At 44.9% G+C, this 19919-nt stretch overlaps 1 protein-coding gene across 2 annotated transcripts in view; it reads right to left on the bottom strand.

Annotated features, from left to right (window-relative positions):
- Nucleotides 1-599: 599 nt before the first annotated feature.
- BLTP3A (bridge-like lipid transfer protein family member 3A) overlaps nucleotides 600-19919 on the bottom strand; it is a 62398-nt gene continuing 43078 nt past the window's right edge. For both annotated transcript variants that reach the window (XM_054722066.1, XM_054722067.1), the window contains 13 exons: nucleotides 19799-19885; nucleotides 19115-19285; nucleotides 18565-18704; nucleotides 18031-18172; nucleotides 17588-17781; nucleotides 15929-17385; nucleotides 10239-10435; nucleotides 7829-7983; nucleotides 7594-7744; nucleotides 5392-5654; nucleotides 4761-4869; nucleotides 4568-4635; nucleotides 600-3857 (listed from right to left, as the gene is read on the bottom strand). In XM_054722066.1, the coding sequence (XP_054578041.1) occupies nucleotides 3732-3857; nucleotides 4568-4635; nucleotides 4761-4869; nucleotides 5392-5654; nucleotides 7594-7744; nucleotides 7829-7983; nucleotides 10239-10435; nucleotides 15929-17385; nucleotides 17588-17781; nucleotides 18031-18172; nucleotides 18565-18704; nucleotides 19115-19285; nucleotides 19799-19885 (3260 nt within the window). In that variant the 3' untranslated portion in view covers nucleotides 600-3731. The remainder of the gene's footprint in view (nucleotides 3858-4567; nucleotides 4636-4760; nucleotides 4870-5391; nucleotides 5655-7593; nucleotides 7745-7828; nucleotides 7984-10238; nucleotides 10436-15928; nucleotides 17386-17587; nucleotides 17782-18030; nucleotides 18173-18564; nucleotides 18705-19114; nucleotides 19286-19798; nucleotides 19886-19919) is intronic.

Genomic DNA, 19919 nt, shown 5'->3' with positions numbered 1-19919 from the left:
AGAGATGGGGAAAATAATCCCCATTCAACAACAGCTACTATCCGTACCTCCCCAGAGGTGAACGGGAATATTCGTATCCTAGCAGAAGGTGGGGGAAGCCATTGGTCAGAGGATAGTGCATCCACCAGAATCTCTTGAAAATACTTCATGACTGTGGTAAGTCACAGCTTTTGCAGTTCTCATTATCAGGATGCTACCTACTAGCTTGTGCAGCAATGTTCCGTTATTTCCATAGTTTTATGATGTTATAACTGATTTTAGATGTTTAGTCAAGTATTAAAGGAGGAAAAAAACAGAAGCCCTTAGTGTAAAGGTTAAAATGGAAAGTCCCCATATCACCACAGCAATACTTCAAACTACCTTTTTCCCAATACCCTCCTGAACTAAGGGGAAGCTAATGTAAGTGGGTTAAATGGAAGTCTTCAAGTTATGGGATGTGTGAGGGGTGGTGTTTACGCCTTGGGTATTTCATACACAGGAACCATTCCTTTTAGAACCATGAAAAAGTACATAAAGTTGAGGCCCATGGCAAAATCAAGATCAGATTAAACATACAGCAAAAAGCAGCCAACACAAGAATGGAACCCACGCCTTTCGTCTTGAGAAACTAGGTTAATTATTCCAGTGAGTTGAAAACAATTTGAGATTGAAAACCATCCCTGCAGCTCAGCTGAGAGATTGACACCAGTGCAGGTGCACTAAAGCATATCTCCAGTACATCCACACAAACAGGCAATGCAGACAGTCACAGAAGAGACAGTTGTAAAGGTCTCACAGCCGAAATGCTGATGTGCAGTGGCTGGCGTCTGGGAAGTGGTGCTGTCGTCACTCCAGACGATTTCGTGAGGTATTATTTCTTGTTCAGAGTCTTCAAGCTCCAAGGCAGAAATCGGAAGCAGTCCAAAGGAGCTACCATTTTTTTCCTTTACATTTATCCTGATGATAACCAGTTCACATTTCATTATGAAAAAAGAAAATCTTCCCTCTTCCATTGAAGAGAAGCAGGAAGTTACACAAGATGTTTACTAAAATTCCATGGGACAAATGACCCCTACCGTATTTCCTGAGGGACGGTTTCAAGATACAATAGCCAAAGCTGCTGTATAATGGAAGTGAAATATCGGGCTCCATTTGTCACCTGGACCAGAGCCCCAGAAACTGAGCTGGCTATTAACGGGGTTAACCTTGGTATTGCCCGGGTTTCTACTGCCTTCCACCAAGCACAAGTTCTTAAGGTAAAGGTATACCAGGCAATGCCGATTAGGCATGTTCTTCGCATGGAGGGATATGGCGGACCGGGGAGGAGAAAAGGGGGAGAAAATCAGTGTGATTTTAAACCAATTCTGGTGAGCCCAAAGTTGAATAACTCCATTTTCCAACGACTGGATCTCCCTCCTCCCCTTCCAAGACTTTAGAAATGCCAGAGAGGACTGGTGATCCATTTGTTCTCCATTCTGCCTTTGAAGGGAGTTGTATTTCACCAAATAGCCCTAGTGGCCTGCAATTCCTTCCGGGGGCCTCTACCATGCAAGGACTCCTTACCCCCCAACCCCCTGCAGCCCTGCACAGGTCCTGCCAGAGCACTTGACAAGCTCCACAAGTTTCTGATTTGCTATGAGAAGTGCTTCCTTTTGCCTAAGGCTCTGCGGTATTTCAGGACCTGGTGAACATGTCCTTCCTCTTGCTGGATATGTGATCAAACACCACCCCCCCGCTATCATCATTCAAGATGGGTCCTCATCTTAGTACCTCCACCCCCCATCATTTTTGCTGCTCTCTGCACCTGTATATTTTAAGTAAGACCCAAGGTGCACAGGTGATTAAGACACTAGCATGGCCATGTGTGAGGTCCTTTTCTGGGTTGTCTTCATGTGCCCTTGCTGATGATGTAGTTGGCCTTTTGGCCACAATAGCACATCGACCCTTCCCCTCAGCAATGCCTCCATTTCTATTCTGAGTTTTAACAGAGCGCACTGTCAGCTGCTGTGCTGTTTTCTGTAAGTGCATTCCTTCCCACTCACCTGTCACTTTCCTGAGTATTCACAGCCTGGCTTGTAGCCCTTCTGCTGTGTGTGTGTGTGTGTGTGTGTGTGTGTGTGTGTGTGTGTGTGTGTGTTTTACAGTCTCTGGTTTACCTTTCAATGCCTACAAGTAGTGACATATGATTGCATTATAATATCCTACTTTCAGGTTATTTATGAAAATATTAAATAAGGTTAAACCAACCATCAATCAGTAGGAAACTTCCCCTGTTAACACTCTTTTCCAGAAACATGTTTATTCTTAAGTCTCTAAGTTGTTTCCAAAATATTCCCATAATCTCACAGTAACTGGTGCTTTTAAACTGCCTTAATGAAGAACTTGGCAAAAGTTCTTTAGAAGTCTGAACAAATTAGATACTGTTCCTTCTTGAACACATGTTTCTTTTTATCCTAAAAAATCTATAATATACAAGTTGGGCATGATTTCCCACAGGGAAACATTTTAACTTTCCTTCAATAGGTCAATGTGATCAAGACTTTACTGACACTACTAAATCACTAATTTACCATCCTGCCGATTCAAGGTGAGTTAGCTGATGAGTTTCTGTCCAATCAACACAGTCTGAAGTACACAAAAGAGTATAGATGAAGGTAGAGTGTTAAGGAAGAATTAGGTAGGAAAGAAAGGAGGAAATTGCGCTTTTTGTGGGCAGGGGTCAAAACCTAGCTAGGATGAAGGGTTTTTTGGTTTTTTTTAAGTCAAAATTACATGATTTTAAAAAGCCACCGTGACAGAGGGGAGTGGGGTGCAACAGACTAAGGTGTTTATGTTATAGTTTAAAACACATTTCAGCTCCCGAACCAAGAGCTAAGGAGAGTGCTGGTAGAAAGTCCTAGTGCTGGGGAGACATGTGCCAGGGACCCTGGGGAGACAGGAAAGCACCTCCGAGGTGCAGCCGCAGGAGAGGCACCTGGGGCTCAGAACCAAGCTCCCTGCTGGTCCCCACCACATCATGCCTTCAACCATCTAACTCAGAGTGATTATTATTTTCTTGACTTAAATTTCAAATAAACTGTTACAGAAGGGAAAGCCGCTGTTTACTTTCTACCACAGCATCACAATGACAAAGCAATAACAAAGGAAGCTGAACCCTGAAAAATCTGATTGTAATATCAGCCAAGAAGATATGAGCTTAGTTTTGGTTCTCTTTCCAAAAAAAGCAGGGTCCCGGTCTCCCTTATCTCGTGCCTCTCCTGGCTCCCGCCTTGCTGGCTGCTTCCTGTTGCACTCCACCCCTGTGGCCAGAGCTCAGGCAGGACTGTTCAGGTCTGCTACAGGAAGCTCTAGGAAGAGAATCTTTGGTGGCTGTGTGTGTGACTGAGGAGGTGAGCACTTCCCCTTGTTCACACAGGTTGTGGAGGAAGCAAATGTCTGTCATGAAACCATGCAGTGAAATGGCCCTACAGTGTGGAGAAGATGCCACCCAGTGTGCAGAGCACCCAACAGCTTTATATAGGCAAGACGGGATGCGTGAGCCACGCACAAAGCTGCCCCCAATTTCCTGGAACACAGTCATGCTTGGCCATGTGTGCCATCCCAGTGACAACACCTGGCAGAAAGGAGTTAAGCACTCCCGGTCCCTCTGGCATCCTTAGCCCACGTATTCAACACTGGAGCCGCCTTCTCTCGCGGGTGCTGATGGTGCTGGTGACTGCCTCTCCTTGGCACAGATGGCTGAGCCACAGCAGTCAGAGCTCAAAGAAGGGGTTATATTTCCTAAGCTCCCGAAAAAGTTTGTCTTTTTCCTGGTTGGCATTGGCCAATGCTTGTTTAGTTTCTATAAGTTCCTTTTGTAGGGCAGACAGTTCTTTCACCTGAGAAACAATAAGTAATTCAGTTAATGAATAAAGTAACACAACTTGAAAAAAGTAAAAACAGTAAGAGAACAAGGTGGAAGAAAGATCCACAAGTTTGGCCAATGATCAAGAGAACCCAACGATTTTTTCTAGGAGTCTAATCCCCTCTTCAGAGTTCATCCGTTACAGGGACAACAGCTGGAAGATGTGTGTTCAGCAACCGTCCTTCTACCACCAGCTCCTGATTGACAACCTCTATTCAGCGCATCTAGAGGCTGCTACTAGGTGACAGAGCCCAAACCACCCATCCACATACAGCACAAACCTTTCCAGCCTTCTGGGGTAGTGTGTGGTTGTTGTTTTTTTTTGGGGGGGGGTTGTTTTTTTTGTTTTTTAATATATATTTTATTGATTTTTGACAGAGAGGAAGGGAGAGGGAGAGAGAGTTAGAAACATCAATAAGAGAGAAACATCCATCAGCTGCCTCCTGTACACCCCCTACTGGGGATGTGCCCACAACCAAGGTATACATGCCCTTGACCGGAATCAAACCTGGGACCTTTCAGTCTGCAGGCCGACGCTCTATCCACTGAGACAAACCAGTTAGGGCCAGCCTTCTGGGTTTTACCAGCTTCTGCGACTACAGTCCCTAGGGGCTTATGGGGAAGGTACTGTTCAGTTGGGTCCTCTCGCTGTCCAAAAGCCTCCCCTGTGAGCACCAAAAATACCTGTTCTTTTGGGAGCTGTCTCTTTTCACTGTTCGGTACTTCGGCTGATGGTCTGTCCTGAGCAGCAACTGGAAAAAAAAGCAAAGGTTCTAAATGACAAGTGGCTGCCCAGATGCAGACAATTCCCAGTTGTCACCTATTCCTACAGGAGGAGAAAGGCAGAGAAGCCAGGGGGCTCACAAGCCCAACTCACCGCCTACATGGAACACACCATCATCACTCCGCTTCAGCACAACATGCTCCATGGCTAGAGTGATGGGCACAGGACCCGGAGACGTTGGGTAGATGGGGGGGATATCATCCTACAGGAAAGAGGGAATGCATGATGCCCCCACCAACGCAGAGCAATCAGGTAACAACCCAGGCTTCTCCCATTCAGTCTGAAGCACTGCTATGTCATTGTTTATCCATACATTCTTGCAAGGTGTGAGCACTGTATGTCATTGTTTATCCATACATTCTTGCAAGGTGTGAGCACTGTATGTCATTGTTTATCCATACATTCTTGCAAGGTGTGAGAGGCACAATGAGTCTCTCCCATTCTAGAGATGGTGAAACAGGATCAGATAAACTAGGGATTGCACACAATCAGGCTGCACGCCAAGGACAAGGTCAGGGCTACAGACAAGGTCTTCGGGCCTGAACACAGGGCTTTTTGACAACACAGATGTATGTAGAGCTATAACATTGACAAAGAATTCGAATATGCTTTTCCTCCCTCACTCCTCACTCATTTTACAGAGACAAGGCAAGAGGCTAAAGCTGTCACTGCCAGAATTCCTGGCCTGATAAAGTCTAGGGTGAAAACCCAAAGTCTCTCTCACCTTCAGGGTGATTCTGGAGGTCAGGAGCTCAATCTGCATGGGAACTACCACCGGAATCTCCTCATCCTCCAAGAAGGGCCCCAGGCCATTGAGCACTGAGGTGAGCAGCTCAAGGTCACAGCCTTGAAGCACTAAATGCAGAAAGCCATTCTTTGTGGCCAGGGGGGAATGAACAGCTGCACCAGGCCCCACCTCAAAGCGTAGGCCCACAGCTGGCCTGATGTGGCAAGTCTTCGAAGTTGAGGATTCTTGAAAGCTCGTACCTTAGAAACAACAGAAGAAAACATTAATTAAATAACAGTCAGGGACTGTTCTAAGCACTTTATGTATATACTAGAGGCCCAGTGCACGAATTCGTACACAGGTGGGGTCCCGCGGTCTGGCAAGTGATCGCCCAGTCCTGATCAGCCGGGGATGGGAGGGCTCCAGGGCGTGTCCAGCCCTCTTGCCCAGTCCTGATCACCGGACCCCAGCAGCAAGCTAACCTGCTGGTAGGAGCATCTGCCCCCTGGTGGTCAGTGCGTGTCATAGCGACTGATCGAGGGGTCGGCCAAAAGTTCGACCCATCAGACACTTAGCATATTATGCTTTTATTATGTAATCAAATATTACGTAATATTTATAACAACCCTATGCCAAAAATATTATCATCCTTCCCATCTTAGAGATGAAGGAACTAAGACCCAGAGAATAACTGCCCAAAGTTACACCACTTATAATAGCAGGACAGGATCTGAGCACTAGCAGCCTGACGGCGAAGACCACGGGCTATAATGCCCATGGTGGAAGGGAGGGCAAGAGCCAAAAAAGGTGGCCTTGCTAAGAATGGCCAAGGAAAGCTCTGAAAACATAGAACCCTCTACTCTGCTAAATTTGAATGTCTCTTCCTTTCTGTCAAGTCTTGGTCTCCCCAGATAAAGGCACGCCTCTCTGATAAAGCCAAGCAGGATCCACACTAATCTCAAAACTCCACAAAAACAATCTCAGCTGTAGCCAAGGATATGGAACAACCGTGTACTTACATAACTGTTAATGGTACAACCATTTTAGAAAACAAACTGGCATTATCTAGAACAGTTAGAGCTATAACTTCCCTAATGACCTAGAAATGATATCCTCAGGAATAGAACTCTGGAGAAACTCTCCAACATACATACTAGAGACATGAACAAGGATGTTCAGGGCAACACAAAAATACTGCAAACAACCCAAATGCCTGTTCAGAATAGACTGAAGAAGTAAATATAGTGATGGGTACAAGAGGTATTTGAGGGTGATAGTGATGGTTGCACAACTCTGTAAACTTACTAAAAATTATTGAATTATACATTTATAGTGATTGAATTTCACAGTACGCTGCTTTATAAAAAGCAAAAATTATACCCTCAATAAAGCTGTTTTTAAAAAGCAAAAAGTAGTATATTTACACAATAGAATATTATATAGTAGACACAATAAATTATAGCTAACACAACAGCCTAGAAGAATCTGAAGAATATCATGTTGCTTGAAAGAAATCACAAAAGAATAAAAAACTATAATTCCACTTAGAATAAAGCAAAACCCCACAAAGCAAAATAATACATTGATACAAACACAAGTGGAAGCATTGTAAAGCAAGAAAGTGACAAATACAAAATTCAGGGTGCCGTGGTTCCCTCTGACAGAGGAGAGGCAGAGGTTCAGGAGAGGAGTCCCAGGGCTTCAAAGTTAATGGCCCTGTTTTATTAAACTAGGAGGTGGGTACGTGGATTCACTGTATTATTATTTTTTTATACCTTACATATACCTTATAATTATTCCTTAGTATTTACCTGAATATTTTAAAGACCAAAATTTTAAATGAAATGTAACACAAGCCCAGATTTTTCCTGTCATCTTTTAAAGTCTAAATGATAATTCACATCAAAGGGTTTAATCTGAGTGACAGAAGCTCCTTGGTCAGATATAATTTGATGTCAGCAGCCACACGAACGAATAAGTGGACACTGTCCTCATGCATAAGCTTAAGGAGCATGTGGGAAATGAAAAAGCTCCCAGAAGTTCCTGGAAAGAAGGTGGCTTCCTCCCCCAATGGCTACTGGAGGGAAAGGCTAAGGGCTTGGCTAGGGCAGCTGCCACTGGAGCAGTGACAGAAACCAGTTAAGCTATGGCTGCCCCAGACAAATCCCACCAGCTTGCTGGAATGGCCGCCCTCCTTACCTGGGCATTGTCCATGCAGGAACGGCCAGAGTCCCACGGTGCCCAGGTGCTGCAGGCTCAGTTCCTCTGCCTGCAGGGCCACAGTCAGGTCCTCACCACGTACCTCAATCCCCAAAGAGACCTCATTTACCTTGAGCACCAGAACCGAGACCTGTAAAAGGAGACTATCTTAGCTGATTCCTGAGCTTCCAGCCTGGAGCCTGCCCTCTGCAGAGAAGGAAGTAGAGCAGCTGACCGGGTGAGGATGGAGGTCTTCCCCACTGGGGGGGGCCAAACTGTTGGCCTCCGGTGACCCCTGTCCACAGCTTCCCACGATGGAGCTCCCTTGAACACCAACGCTGTCCAGGACACTTGGAAGAGATCCTGGTGGAAGAGATTCTGAACCAGACTCTGCATAAGAAAGACAACAAAAGAGTTTAAAAGTCAAAAACTTCTGTTCAAATACAATCTCTAAAAACAATGACAATTGCAAAATCAAAACATGACATTTATGAGACTAGAAATTTGAAGACTAACTACATATTTGATGAATTTAAGGAATTATTGTTAATTTTTAAAAGTACAAGATATTTCTTCAAATATTTTAAAAGTCTATAAATGGAAGTAAGTCAAGTGTCCATGGATGGATAAATGTATAAACAAAGCCCTAGCTGGTTTGGCTCAGTGGATAGAGCATGGGCCCAAGGACTGAAGGGTCCCGGGTTTGATTTCGGTCAAGGGCACATGCCTGGGTTGTGGGCTCAATCCCCAGTGGGGGCGTGCAGGAGGCAGCCGATCAATGATTCTCTCTCATCATTGATGTTTCTATCTCTTTCCCTCTCCCTTCCTCTCTGATATCAATAAAGATATATCATTTTTAAAAATGGATAAACAAAATACGAAGGAAATTCTGACACATGCGACGACGTGAATAAACCTTGAGGACATTAGATTAAGTTAAACAAGATGGTCACAAAAGAACAAGTATTGTATGCTTCCACTTATGAGGTACTTAGAGTGGTCAGATTCATAGAGAAAGAAAACAGAATGATGGTTAACAGGAGTATGGGGGTAGAGTTTCATTTTTTCAGGATGAAGAGTTCTGGAGATGGGTAGTAGAGATGGTTGCACAACTATCTGAATGTACTTAATGCCACTGAATTATAATTAAAAGAGTTCAGATGGTCAATTTATGTGTCTTTTACCATAATTAAAAGTTTGTATTTTCTAGAGATGCATAATGAAAATATTTATGGATCAAATGATGTTTGGGATTTGCTTCAAAATAACATGGGAAGGCCGAAACCGGTTTGGCTCAGTGGATAGAGCGTCGGCCTGCGGACTCAAGCGTCCCAGGTTCGATTCCGGTCAAGGGCATGTACCTTGGTTGCGGGCACATCCTCAGTAGGGGGTGTGCAAGAGGCAGCTGATCAATGTTTCTCTCTCATCGATGTTTCTAACTCTCTATCCCTCTCTCTTCCTCTCTGTAAAAAATCAATAAAATATATTTTAAAAAATAAATAAATAACATGGGAAGAAGGGAAGTGGGCAGAAGTATGTATGAAACAAAAATGACCATGTGTTCTTAATATCTGAAACTAGGTAATGGGTATATGAGGGTCCATGATTTCATTGTCTACTTTTATATATATTTGAAATTTCCCATAAGGAATTAATAATAATAATAACAGCCCAGCTGGGGTGGCTCAGTGATTGAGCATCCTATGAACCAGGAAATCACAGTTTAATTTAGTCAGGGCACATGCCTGGGTTGTGGGTTTGATCCCCTGGGGTACGTGAAGGAGGCAGTTGATCAGTGATTCTCTCTCATCATTGATGTTTCTATCTCTCTCTCCATCTCCCTTCCTCTCTGAAATCAATAAAAAATATATTTAAAAATAATAATAACAAAACAAACATGGGCACACACCACTCAGCTTAAGAAACAGTACATTCTCTCTCTTTTTTTTTTTTTCATTTAGAAACTTAAGGAACTATTTTAAAAATATATATATATTTCTATTGATTTCAGAGAGGAAGGGAGAAGGGAGAGAGAGAGAGAAACATCAATGATGAGAGAATCATTGATCGGCTGCCTCCTGTATGCCCCCTACTGGGGATCGAGCCTGCAACCCAGGTTTGTGCCCTAGAGTGGAATCAAACCCAGGACCCTTCAGTCAGCAGGCCAACACTCTATCCACTGAGCCAAACCAGCTAGCGCAAGGAACAATTTTAAAAGTTTGCTTTCCAGTGTAATTTCCTATGCTAAATTGATCTAATTCCTAAAAGTTGTTTTATCATAGACAAAAAGATCCTAGTTATTTTTCAATAATAAAATACATAGTTAGGCAAAAACCAGACCACACACACACACACACACACACACACACACACACCATTAACACCAGTTACAAAACTAATGCTATGCTGCAGCTGGGTGGCTGTAAGACTAGTCTCGTTCTGTGATAAAGGTCAGGCACTAAACAATCATCTAGAAGATGTGGGGATAAAGCTAGCCACAAATCCATTAAAATTTCTCTTTTGGTTAAGAAAATGTCTATCTTATCAAATCTCAGCTCCTTCTGCATCCTACCAGTCTGAATACAAGCAGCAGAAAGAACGCTTTCTGGGCTTCTAGAACATCAGCTGGCTCTGCTTCCACTTACCAGACTCCATGAGCATCACGAAGCTATCACTGCCATCACTGTCTACTGAAATCCGGTCTTCAGGGCCACTGCTGTCCAAGGAGACACCATCAAATGACTGCTGAGATACTGTCCTCTTCATGGAAAAAAATCGGAGTCGGGAAGCACCTCCACTTACTGGGGCTGCCACCTTCTCATCTATCTTGGCCACGGTCTCCCTGTTCAAAAATCAAAAACAAAACCCACAGATGTGGTTCCAGAAACATTGTTTCGTTCCCTTGCAATACCCATCCCTTCAGCCCAGACAGTTATTATATACAAAAACTTTGATGTCAACTATTACTTACTATAGGGGAAAGGTGTGTCACACCATTTTAACAGGCGGCCTTTATGAATCCTCATATTCCAGCATTTCAAGCTGCATAAGCAGCTCTACCTTATCAACATTCAATGTCAAGGTTATTTAAGGTCATGCCAAAAAGAGAAGAGAACAACTACCTACAGCCCATGCTAATGAATAGCACCTGAATTCACCCACATTCATTCCACAAGTATTTACTGAATAACTTCTCATACAAGGCACCATACTAGGCACAGGGCAGAGGTGGAGGGCGAATAAAGTGATGAATAAGACATCCCCTGTCCTCAAGAATTTATCATCTAGAAGGCAGGAGGAGACTCAAACATAAATAACACATATGGGAGTAAGTTACAAATACCGTAAGAGAGGGACAGAGGTACAAGCCAAAGGCCAGGCCATATCAAAGAGGGGGCAAGATGAGGAGAAGGGGATCAAGAATGGCTTTGTGGAAGGAGACGGCATTTGAGTTGGTCCTTGAAGGACTCTGAAAGAGGTAGGGAAAAGAGCATTTTATGGGGAAGAAACAGCATAAGCAAAGGCATAGAACCAGAAAACAAAAAGTCCCTTTAGAGACTAGTAAGTAGCTCAACCTAACTGGAGCATAAATTTAGGGAAAGAAATGGAAGATAAAGTTAAAAAGGCATAACATCGTGAAAAGAAGCCTTCAAATACTTTTTTTTAAATAAAATATATTTCTTTATTAATATCAGAGAGGAAGGAGAGGGAGAGATAGAAACATCAATGATGAGAATCATTGATCGGCTGCCTCCTGCACGCCCCCTACTGGGGATCGAGCCCACAACCCAGGCATGTGCCCTTGGCCTGAATCGAACCTGGGACCCTTCAGTCCACAGGCCAACGCTCTATCCACTGAGAAAACTGGCTAGGGTTTCAAATACCTTTTAATCCTACTCTCCCGTTTTATAGATAAAGAAACTGACTCATGGTTAAAGATGAACTTAAAAAAAAAGGAAAAAAGAAAAACTCAAGTCTATTACCTTCTTCCAAAGCACTTTTTTTCACTTTACCATATGGTTGCAGTCAAATTATAGAAAATCCTGGATGAAAGATTATATATGAATGTGTTTGGAAAACAACTGAGAATCCCTGCTCTAGGAATTGTGGGAAATCTCTGTACCTTCTGCTCAGTATTGATATACTCTAAAGAAATACAATTGATTATCCTATATAATAAAAGGCTAATATGCAAATTGACCAAATGTCAGAACAACCAGTCCCTATGACACACACTGACCACCAGGGGGCAGATGCTAAACATAGGAGCTGCCCCCTGATGGTCAGTGTGCTTTGCTGCTCAGCTAGAAGCCAGGCTCACAGCTCGCTAGTGCAGCAGTGGTGGCGGGAGCCTCTCCCACCTCCGCTGCAGGCAGGCAGTAAGGAGCGAGGGGTCCCAAATTGCAAGAGCCCCAGACTGTGAGAGGGATGTCTGACTGTCAGCTTACGCCCAATCCTGAGGGGTCCTAGACTGTAAGAGGGTACAGGCCAGGCTGAGGGACTCCCCCACCTCCAGTGCACGAATCTCATGCACTGGGCCTCTAGTTTAAAATCTACACTAATAAAAGAGTAACATGCTAATTGACCATACCTTCATGGCACCCACCAGCCAATTAGGAGTTGAGTATGCAAATGAACCCAACAAAGATGACAGGTTAATTTGCATACGCAGGCGCCAATCGACTGAGGGCAGGGCAGGCCGCAGGCATTCCACCCCACCCCAGCTGCTCAGGGCCTCTGGGCAGTGTGGGAAGGCAGAAAGGTAGCTCCAGCCAGAGCGAAGGCAGTGCCGGCAGCCAGGGGAAGGAAGGCCCATTTTTGCACGAATCTTCATGTATCGGGCCTCTAGTAAATAAATAAAAACTGTAAAGTGCCATGTGATTTATGCCACATGAAATATTTCAGTTAAATTCAGGTAATATTTGAGAAAAAGCCTGAAGGTTTTAGAGTAGGGAAATAACAAGATCACACCTGTGTTTTAGGAAGTTTGACCAGGCTTTTTCTAACAAGTTAAAAAGTAAAGACTTCAATGAGGAATTCAATTAATTGTTTTCTAAAACAGTTGACATTTGGGGACAGACAGGAGCAACTGATATGAGATTCCCTCAATGAGGAACTGGGGGTAAGGCTCAGCAGTGTTTTCACAAGCCCTCCAGCTGTTTCTGAAGCAGGCTTACATCTAAGAATCCCTGCTCTAGGAATTGTGGTCCGAACTTGACAAAGGACTGAATGAGCGGAGTCAAAATGTAGAACTTGAATGAGCAGACTGATGATACCAAAAGGGGAAAGAACTGGTCTGGGGAGAGATAAGGAATTTAGTTGTATGTATGTGAGGTTCCAGGCACTCCTAGGACATCCCTGTGGAGCTTCGTGCAGTAGATAGTTTTAAATGAGTAGGGGAGGGAAGTCAGGATTAAAAATAGAGAATATAGCCCTAGCAGGTTTGGCTCACTGGATAGAGCGTCGGCCTGGGGACTGAAAGGTCCCAGGTTCGATTCTGGTCAAGGGCATGTACCTTGGTTGTGGGCACATCCCCAGTGGCGGGTGTGCAGGAGGCAGCTGATTGATGCTTCTCTTTCATCAATGTTTCTAACTCTCCATCCCTCTCCCTTCCTCTCTGTAAAAAATCAATAAAAATATTTTTTAAATGAAAATAGGGAATATAGCAGAAGTGAGGAAATGGATAAAATAACCTAGAGCACAGGCTGATATAAATCTTCTGAAAGTTTGGCAAATGCATCAAGAACTTTAAAAATGTTTGTAATGTTTGACCCCAATAATTCTATTCTAGATTTAATCTGCATAAACAGTATTGTTCACAAAAATAAGGGCATTTAACACAGCATCAGTTCTAGCTGAGGAAAACTGGAAACAGACTAAATGAGTTCCCCTAGACAGAGGAATGGATGAAGAAATCATGATACAACAGTTTGCTAGAACGTAATAGAGCCATTAAAAATTATGTACACATAATTTTTGAATAGGAAAACGAATGGAAAAATACACATAATAAAACATTAAGTGAATAAAACTGGACATTTTCTATATTCTATAGAAATATAATCCCATTGCAAAAACCGTATTTGTGTATATATGTGTATACACATATCAGCATTCACATGGATACACAAATATATATATGAATACTGGAAGATAATGGATGAAAATGTAAATAGTGGCTATCTCTGGACAGCATCATTACAAGCGGCTTTCATGTTTTCTTCTATTTTTTACATTGTCAACAAAGTGAGCATAATCATTTTTATAATTAAAAAATTGTGACCAAGGTGATGAGAATACATGGTTACATTTACAGGATAAAAGGAAGAAGAGAGCAGCTGAGGAAGTAGAAAAGACTCCTCCCTCTGAAGTCGCACACGCTCAGGATGAACTGACTGGCAGGAGTCGCTGCCACTGCGGAGTCCAGGGTGAGGACTGCGAAAAGGCCACTGGCCTGCCCAGTCAGGAAGTCACTGCAGGTGTTTAAAAAAGAGCTTGTATCCCACACCTTTCTCTGTTCTGTTCATCTCTCCTCCTTCCATCTCCCTTACTCTTCTGCATTTAGAGAAGGCAGCACATTTGGTGACTGGGAGTCCAGGCTTTTAATCCTCGCCCCACCACTCACAAGTTGTGTGATTCTGAGCAAATTCCTTAACTCTCTGAGCCTCAGTTTCCTCATTTGTAAAATGGGAGTGATACCAGTACCCGCCTTATAGGGTTGTTACCAGAGTTCAAAGGATTAATCTTATAGGTATTTAGGACAGTGCCTGACATAAAAAGCACTCAATAAATGTTGGCAGGGATTATATCATTCACCCCCTTAAAAGGGTTCCTGTTTCCTTCTTCCTAGACCAGTGATGGGCATCCTTTTGAGCTTGGTGTGTCAAACTTCGCCAAAAAACTGAGCATAACTCGGGTAGTGTGTCACTTTGAGGAAAAAACTAACTCCAAGACTCTAGTCGCAAATGTTTCATCCTCAGGAGCAGCAAATGTTTCATCCTCGGCATGCGGCCGTGTGTCATCAGAAATGGCTACGCGTGTCAGTGCTGACACGTGTGTCATAGGTTCGCCATCACTGTCCTAGACTATGTATGCCTAGCAGGATCTAGCACACCCACCGGCAATGTTGAGAGAGCCACTTAAGACAATCCACTCAGACAAAAGCTCTTAAGCCACCAGTTTTCATACCGAGGTCCCCAAACCACAAAATGTCCCAGCAAAGATTTCCTGTAGTCTTCATTATCTTTCCTAAAACCACAAGGCACCCAATGGAAAATCTATACCTTTCCACTCTTCTGGCTCCATTCTGTGTTTCTGCTTACTCCCTACTTATCTCCAGTGCCTACCACAGAGAATGGCACACAGTAGGGCTTAAAAATTATTGCTGAACGAGAGGATGAACTTCCTCCTCCTCTATTCTCCTGGCAGGCATTGATAAGATATATCAAAAAGAGCAAATCCAGCCGAAACCGGTTTGGCTCATTGGATAGAGCGTCGGTCTGGGGACTGGAAGGTCCCAGGTTCAATTCCGGTCAAGGGCATGTACATTGGTTGTGGGCACATCCCCCGGTGGGGGGTGTGCAGGAGGCAGCTGGTCGATGTCTCTCTCTCTCATCGATGTTTCTAGCTCTCTATCCCTCTCCCTTCCTCTCTGTGAAAAATCAATAAAATATATTTTTTTTTAAAAAAGAGTAAATCCAAAGCCCAGCTTTTTATCCACAACACAGGTTTCTGGGGCGCATCCTCCCTGAGGCCTGTTTCCTCAGCTATAAACTAAGGATACAAATATCTGCAGCTACCTACCCGGCTGCCGTGGGGATCAAACCAAACAAAATGCTACACTAGCGCTCACTGAAAAGACTAGCATATCATACAGATGGCAGGCATTATCATTCTGATATAGTATATCTGATATAACAGCAAATCAGAGAAAGAGGGGATAATTTAATCTTAAGAAGCAATAAGTTGACTTGAAAGCTGCTCAAGAATAGTTTATGATATGTGGAGGCAAGTGAAATCACATGGGATTTTGTTATTTTATTGCGATTTCTGGTTCTTCACTTAGCACAGAATCAGATGTAGCCTGAAAATGAGTCTCTCCAATTAGTGTACCGGTTACCCTCCAAGTAGCCTGAAAATTCCTCCACTGCCCTGCCCTGCAGGCAGCTCTGAAAAACCAAAGGCTTTGCCGCACATTAAACAGGCCATTCTATGCATTCTTGGGACTGCACGGTACATCCCACTCTAAACATGCTCACAGTAAAAGACTGTAAGTCTAATGACCGTAACTAGGAGGAAGAGATGGGGTAACTGAAGGAAGCAGAGAACCACTCACTTGGCTGGGGGCAGGGACAGCATTTTGTGCATGGTGGAGCTCATTCGGTCTCTGCTCAGACTGAAGGCATCCTTGGTCAAAGACACAGCTTCCTTGGTGAGGTCCATGGTGGCATGCAGAGCCTCCTTGGTGGCATCCTTGGTCGTATGAATAGCACTTGACAATTCTCCCTCAATGTTCTTCAAGGGTGCAAGTTCACCCTGTCCATTCACAGCGGTATCCCTAACACCTGGGGGCTTTGGGGCAGCTGGTGAGCTGGATGCCTGGGCTCTGCTCAGTCTCTTGGCCTGTAGGGAATCAAATGCCTCATGGCCCTTCCCTGCCAACTGCTGTGCAAGAGAAGCTGAGTGCTGCAGCTCTCCATCGCTATGGAGAGGCAGTGACCTATCCTGGGCCGCATCCAGATTTTCAGTGCCACTGTCCTCCAGAAACTTCTCAGGGCTTGCTGGGCCCTGGTCTGAGGAGGCATCAGACTTCAGCTCCCGATCCTCTGAAGGAGACAGCTCCGAATCTATGAGGCTGGTGGTATCTAAACCCACAGAGTCAGCTTCGGTAGCACCAGGGGCAGGATGCATGAGCAGAGCCACCTCAGCGCTGGGGAAGAGGACCCCAATGCAAGCTGTCTGGTCCTGCAGGGCAGACCCAGTCATGGCCTCTGTATCCTTAATCAGCTGCTCCTGAAGACCCTGGAGCACCTCCTGCAGGCGGAGCAGAGCCAAGTACTGGTAGTGGTCGAGCCTCACTTGGACATGTTCAGGGGAGTGTACAAGCATGTGAACCTCTGCCGTGTCCTGCAGCTCGGCCAGAGGCTCTTTGATGTCCACACCACCACCGCCTTCTCTCATAATCTCCATGACTTCGGTAAGGCCTGACAGGCTTTTCAAATCATGTTCAGTCTTTGACCTCAGATGGGACACAGTGTCAGGGGCCAGGGCCCCAGACTGGACAGGACTGCCAAAGCTGGCTGATGGTTTTAGCCTCCCTTCTGCTGCCAAAAGGAGCTTCTGTGCCTGGGCTTGCTGCCAGCGCAGGGGTAGGCAGGCCCAAATGGACAAGGGGAACGGGGCCACAAAATTCAAGGTATGGCCTTTGAAGTTCTCGGTTCCCTCAAAGTCCAAGGAGATCTGGGGGAAGTGGATGGACCAGAGATCCTGGGAAGCCTTAGGCCTCTGGGGAGGGAGGGTGTTAGCATGAGGGAGGCTGGAATCCATCTGGAAGGCATGCTGCACAAAAAGCATATGCAGGAGACTGAAGCCACCTGGGACCTTGGGGAACTGAACATAATTGGAATGAAAGAACTCAGCAGCAGCAAAACCCTGGAAGAGACTGTGGAGGTCTGGACAGCTGCAGTGTGGGGGATGACGTGTATTGGTGGCAGTCATGGCCGATGCAGAGAAGACTAGGGCCTGGGGTCGATGCAGCCCAGCCTGCTCTCTCTTCTCCAGCGGGAAGCTTACCTTCAGAGAGAAAAGGAAACCCAATTCAGAATGGCCATCTGAATATCTGCACGCCCCACCATTAACACACAAGGAAAGACCACTGGGGCTGTGAAACTGTTTTCCTTATTCTGTCAAGAGGACAGAGCAGAACCCTGGATCATAACGGGCGAAATGCAGCTGTGGCTGTCAACAGGGAGCAAGAATCCCACCCTCTCCCTACCTTCAACCGGACGGCATCCAGTCGGATGTCCAAGTGCTCATCTTTCTGGCCGGAATCTTCCAGTTTGTAGATAGCTTTGAACTGCTCCAAGCTGCGGTACAAATCCAGGCAGAAGAGGTTTCCCCAGAGCAAGCTGACAGGATCCACAGTAAATGTCAGATCATTTAACTCAATGTAGAGATTGGGACAGGGAACTGGAAAGCAGAGAAGAGAATCGTTATGTACAAAGTAGCAACTCGACTCCTACTTACGAGCTAGTACTCATTTGACTACAAAGAGAGCAAAGGTACGTATTTATACAGGGCAGAGTCTTTAACAAAGGTGTGCTAAACTAACTCCAATACCCTAACTCTAACAACAGTGAGAATGTAAGTATAGTCCCAAGTCTGACAAACGGGAAGATCATGCCTGGACAGGAAGAAATGGCCACCTTCAATGCTTACCCGGAAGCTCCTGATTATCTGGGAAATAATACTCTGTGAACTCAATGTGAATGGCAGAGACCTGAGCGGGTAGGTTGTGAAGTTTCCGACTGCAGGAAAGGAGTGTAGATGGCTTCTTACTGGGCTGTTTAGCTGTAGAAACCTATGTTATTACAAATTGCTGTTAGCATCTGTGCTGCACCCAGAGTAGAATTTCCTACACTTCCTCTACGATCCTCCTAGCCTGTCCCAGGGAGCATAGTGCTTCTACACGTATTCTCCACGTATCCCAGGCATTCTCACACCTAACACTATCCACAAGTTCATGTTTTCCATGGAAGGTTTGTAAGGTTTGCAGTAAGATATTCACAGGAAACTGATGGAATCCCAAGTACAGATCTCAACAGACATGCTCAGAAGGAAACATAAGTGTCGACCCACCCAGAAGTTAGGGAAACAGACCCCAAATTCCACAACTTTGTTCACACTGTTGTTTTCCAAAGGAACCGCCCCACCCCTTTCCAATCACGCTTCCCCGTGCCCTGGACTCCTCACCTGGTGGATGTCCAAGTCATCCACCCGTATTACCAGGCAGCTAGAGCGCAAGCGATTCCACGCTGGAGGCCGAAGGGCAGCCTTTCTTCCTTGAGAGGGGTTTCTCTCAAGGGGGTTCTTTCGAGTACTGGAGAGAGAATCTAAATAAAAATTAAAAGGTGAGAAAGACACTCAGACACATTCAACTCTCATTATTAATAGAATTAGGAAGTAAAAAATCGTAATCAGGATTATAAAGTGATGACCCTAAGATCATTAATGCCATTTGTAGGAAAGACAGCCTAACACTGTCTAGCTTCTGGATGGAACTCAAAAATTATCTTCTCGCTAAGACCAAGCAACAGCGACTGAATAGAGATGATGGCACCCTCTCGCAACATTGCAGCCATCCCTGGGGACAAACAGGACTGGGTAGAGAAAAAGGTCACTAATGACTCTCATGGGATAAGGTTGGGATAACCAGCTAGTCCAGTGCTTTGTCTCACTGGATATTCAAAGGGAAATAGCCAGAGGATAAGCAACAGGAGTCCTCCAGCTCCTTGTAACCCACCTGCTTTTTTCTGGAAGGGAGAGTCTACCCCCAGGTGCCAGGGAGGTTTCAGACCCATCTCCTCATGCCACTTCTCCATTTTACTCTGAAATTCCATCACCAATTTCTGGGCCCACTGGCCTCGGGTCTCCATGGCCTCACAGTGCCGTACCCAGTGTCTGCAGCTGTCGCCTGTGCAACAAAAAAGCAAAAAGATTTTAGTCCAAGATCATGATCCAATGTCTAATTTTTCCTTTCCACTGGTATAGTCATAGTTCAGAATCTGATCCCTCAGCCCTAATCCAGAATTTTCTAAGATATGTAAAAATCAACAAGAGCACTCAAGTTCTGGATTCCACATGTGACCATCCCCTCAGCTTCCCAAAGGCCAGCTTCTGGATGCCACCATCTCTGACTACAGACTACTGGAGAGGCTCTAACCAGTGAAGTAAGGGGCAAAAGGCAGAATCAAAAGCAACATCTCGGGCATTGCCTTCCCTCCCTAGTCCCTCTCATCCCTGATAAAGAATAATCTATAATGGACCCTGAAAGTTTCCAGAAGGTGTCGTCTGCAAGAGGGCTATTTCCAATATCTCAGGTGCTGCAAGCCCTTGCACCGTCCTGAGGGGCAGTGGGTGATGAACTCAGGAATCTGCGCTCAATACCTGGGCCAGGCTAGAACGGCCCCATTCAGAATTCCCATACCTGCCCAGTGGAAGGGGTAATAGTCAAATGCCATCTTGCGGAAGGTAAGTTGCATGGCACCATCCATGAGTCTGTTTGCAGAGACACCTATAAAACAAAAAGAAAGGTGATTAGCAACAGG

The sequence above is a fragment of the Eptesicus fuscus genome, chromosome 10 (genome assembly GCF_027574615.1).
Source record: "Eptesicus fuscus isolate TK198812 chromosome 10, DD_ASM_mEF_20220401, whole genome shotgun sequence".
Lineage (NCBI taxonomy): Eukaryota > Metazoa > Chordata > Mammalia > Chiroptera > Vespertilionidae > Eptesicus > Eptesicus fuscus.
The sequence above is the reverse complement of the archived record's forward strand: the minus strand, read 5'-3'. Positions and strand labels throughout refer to the sequence as shown.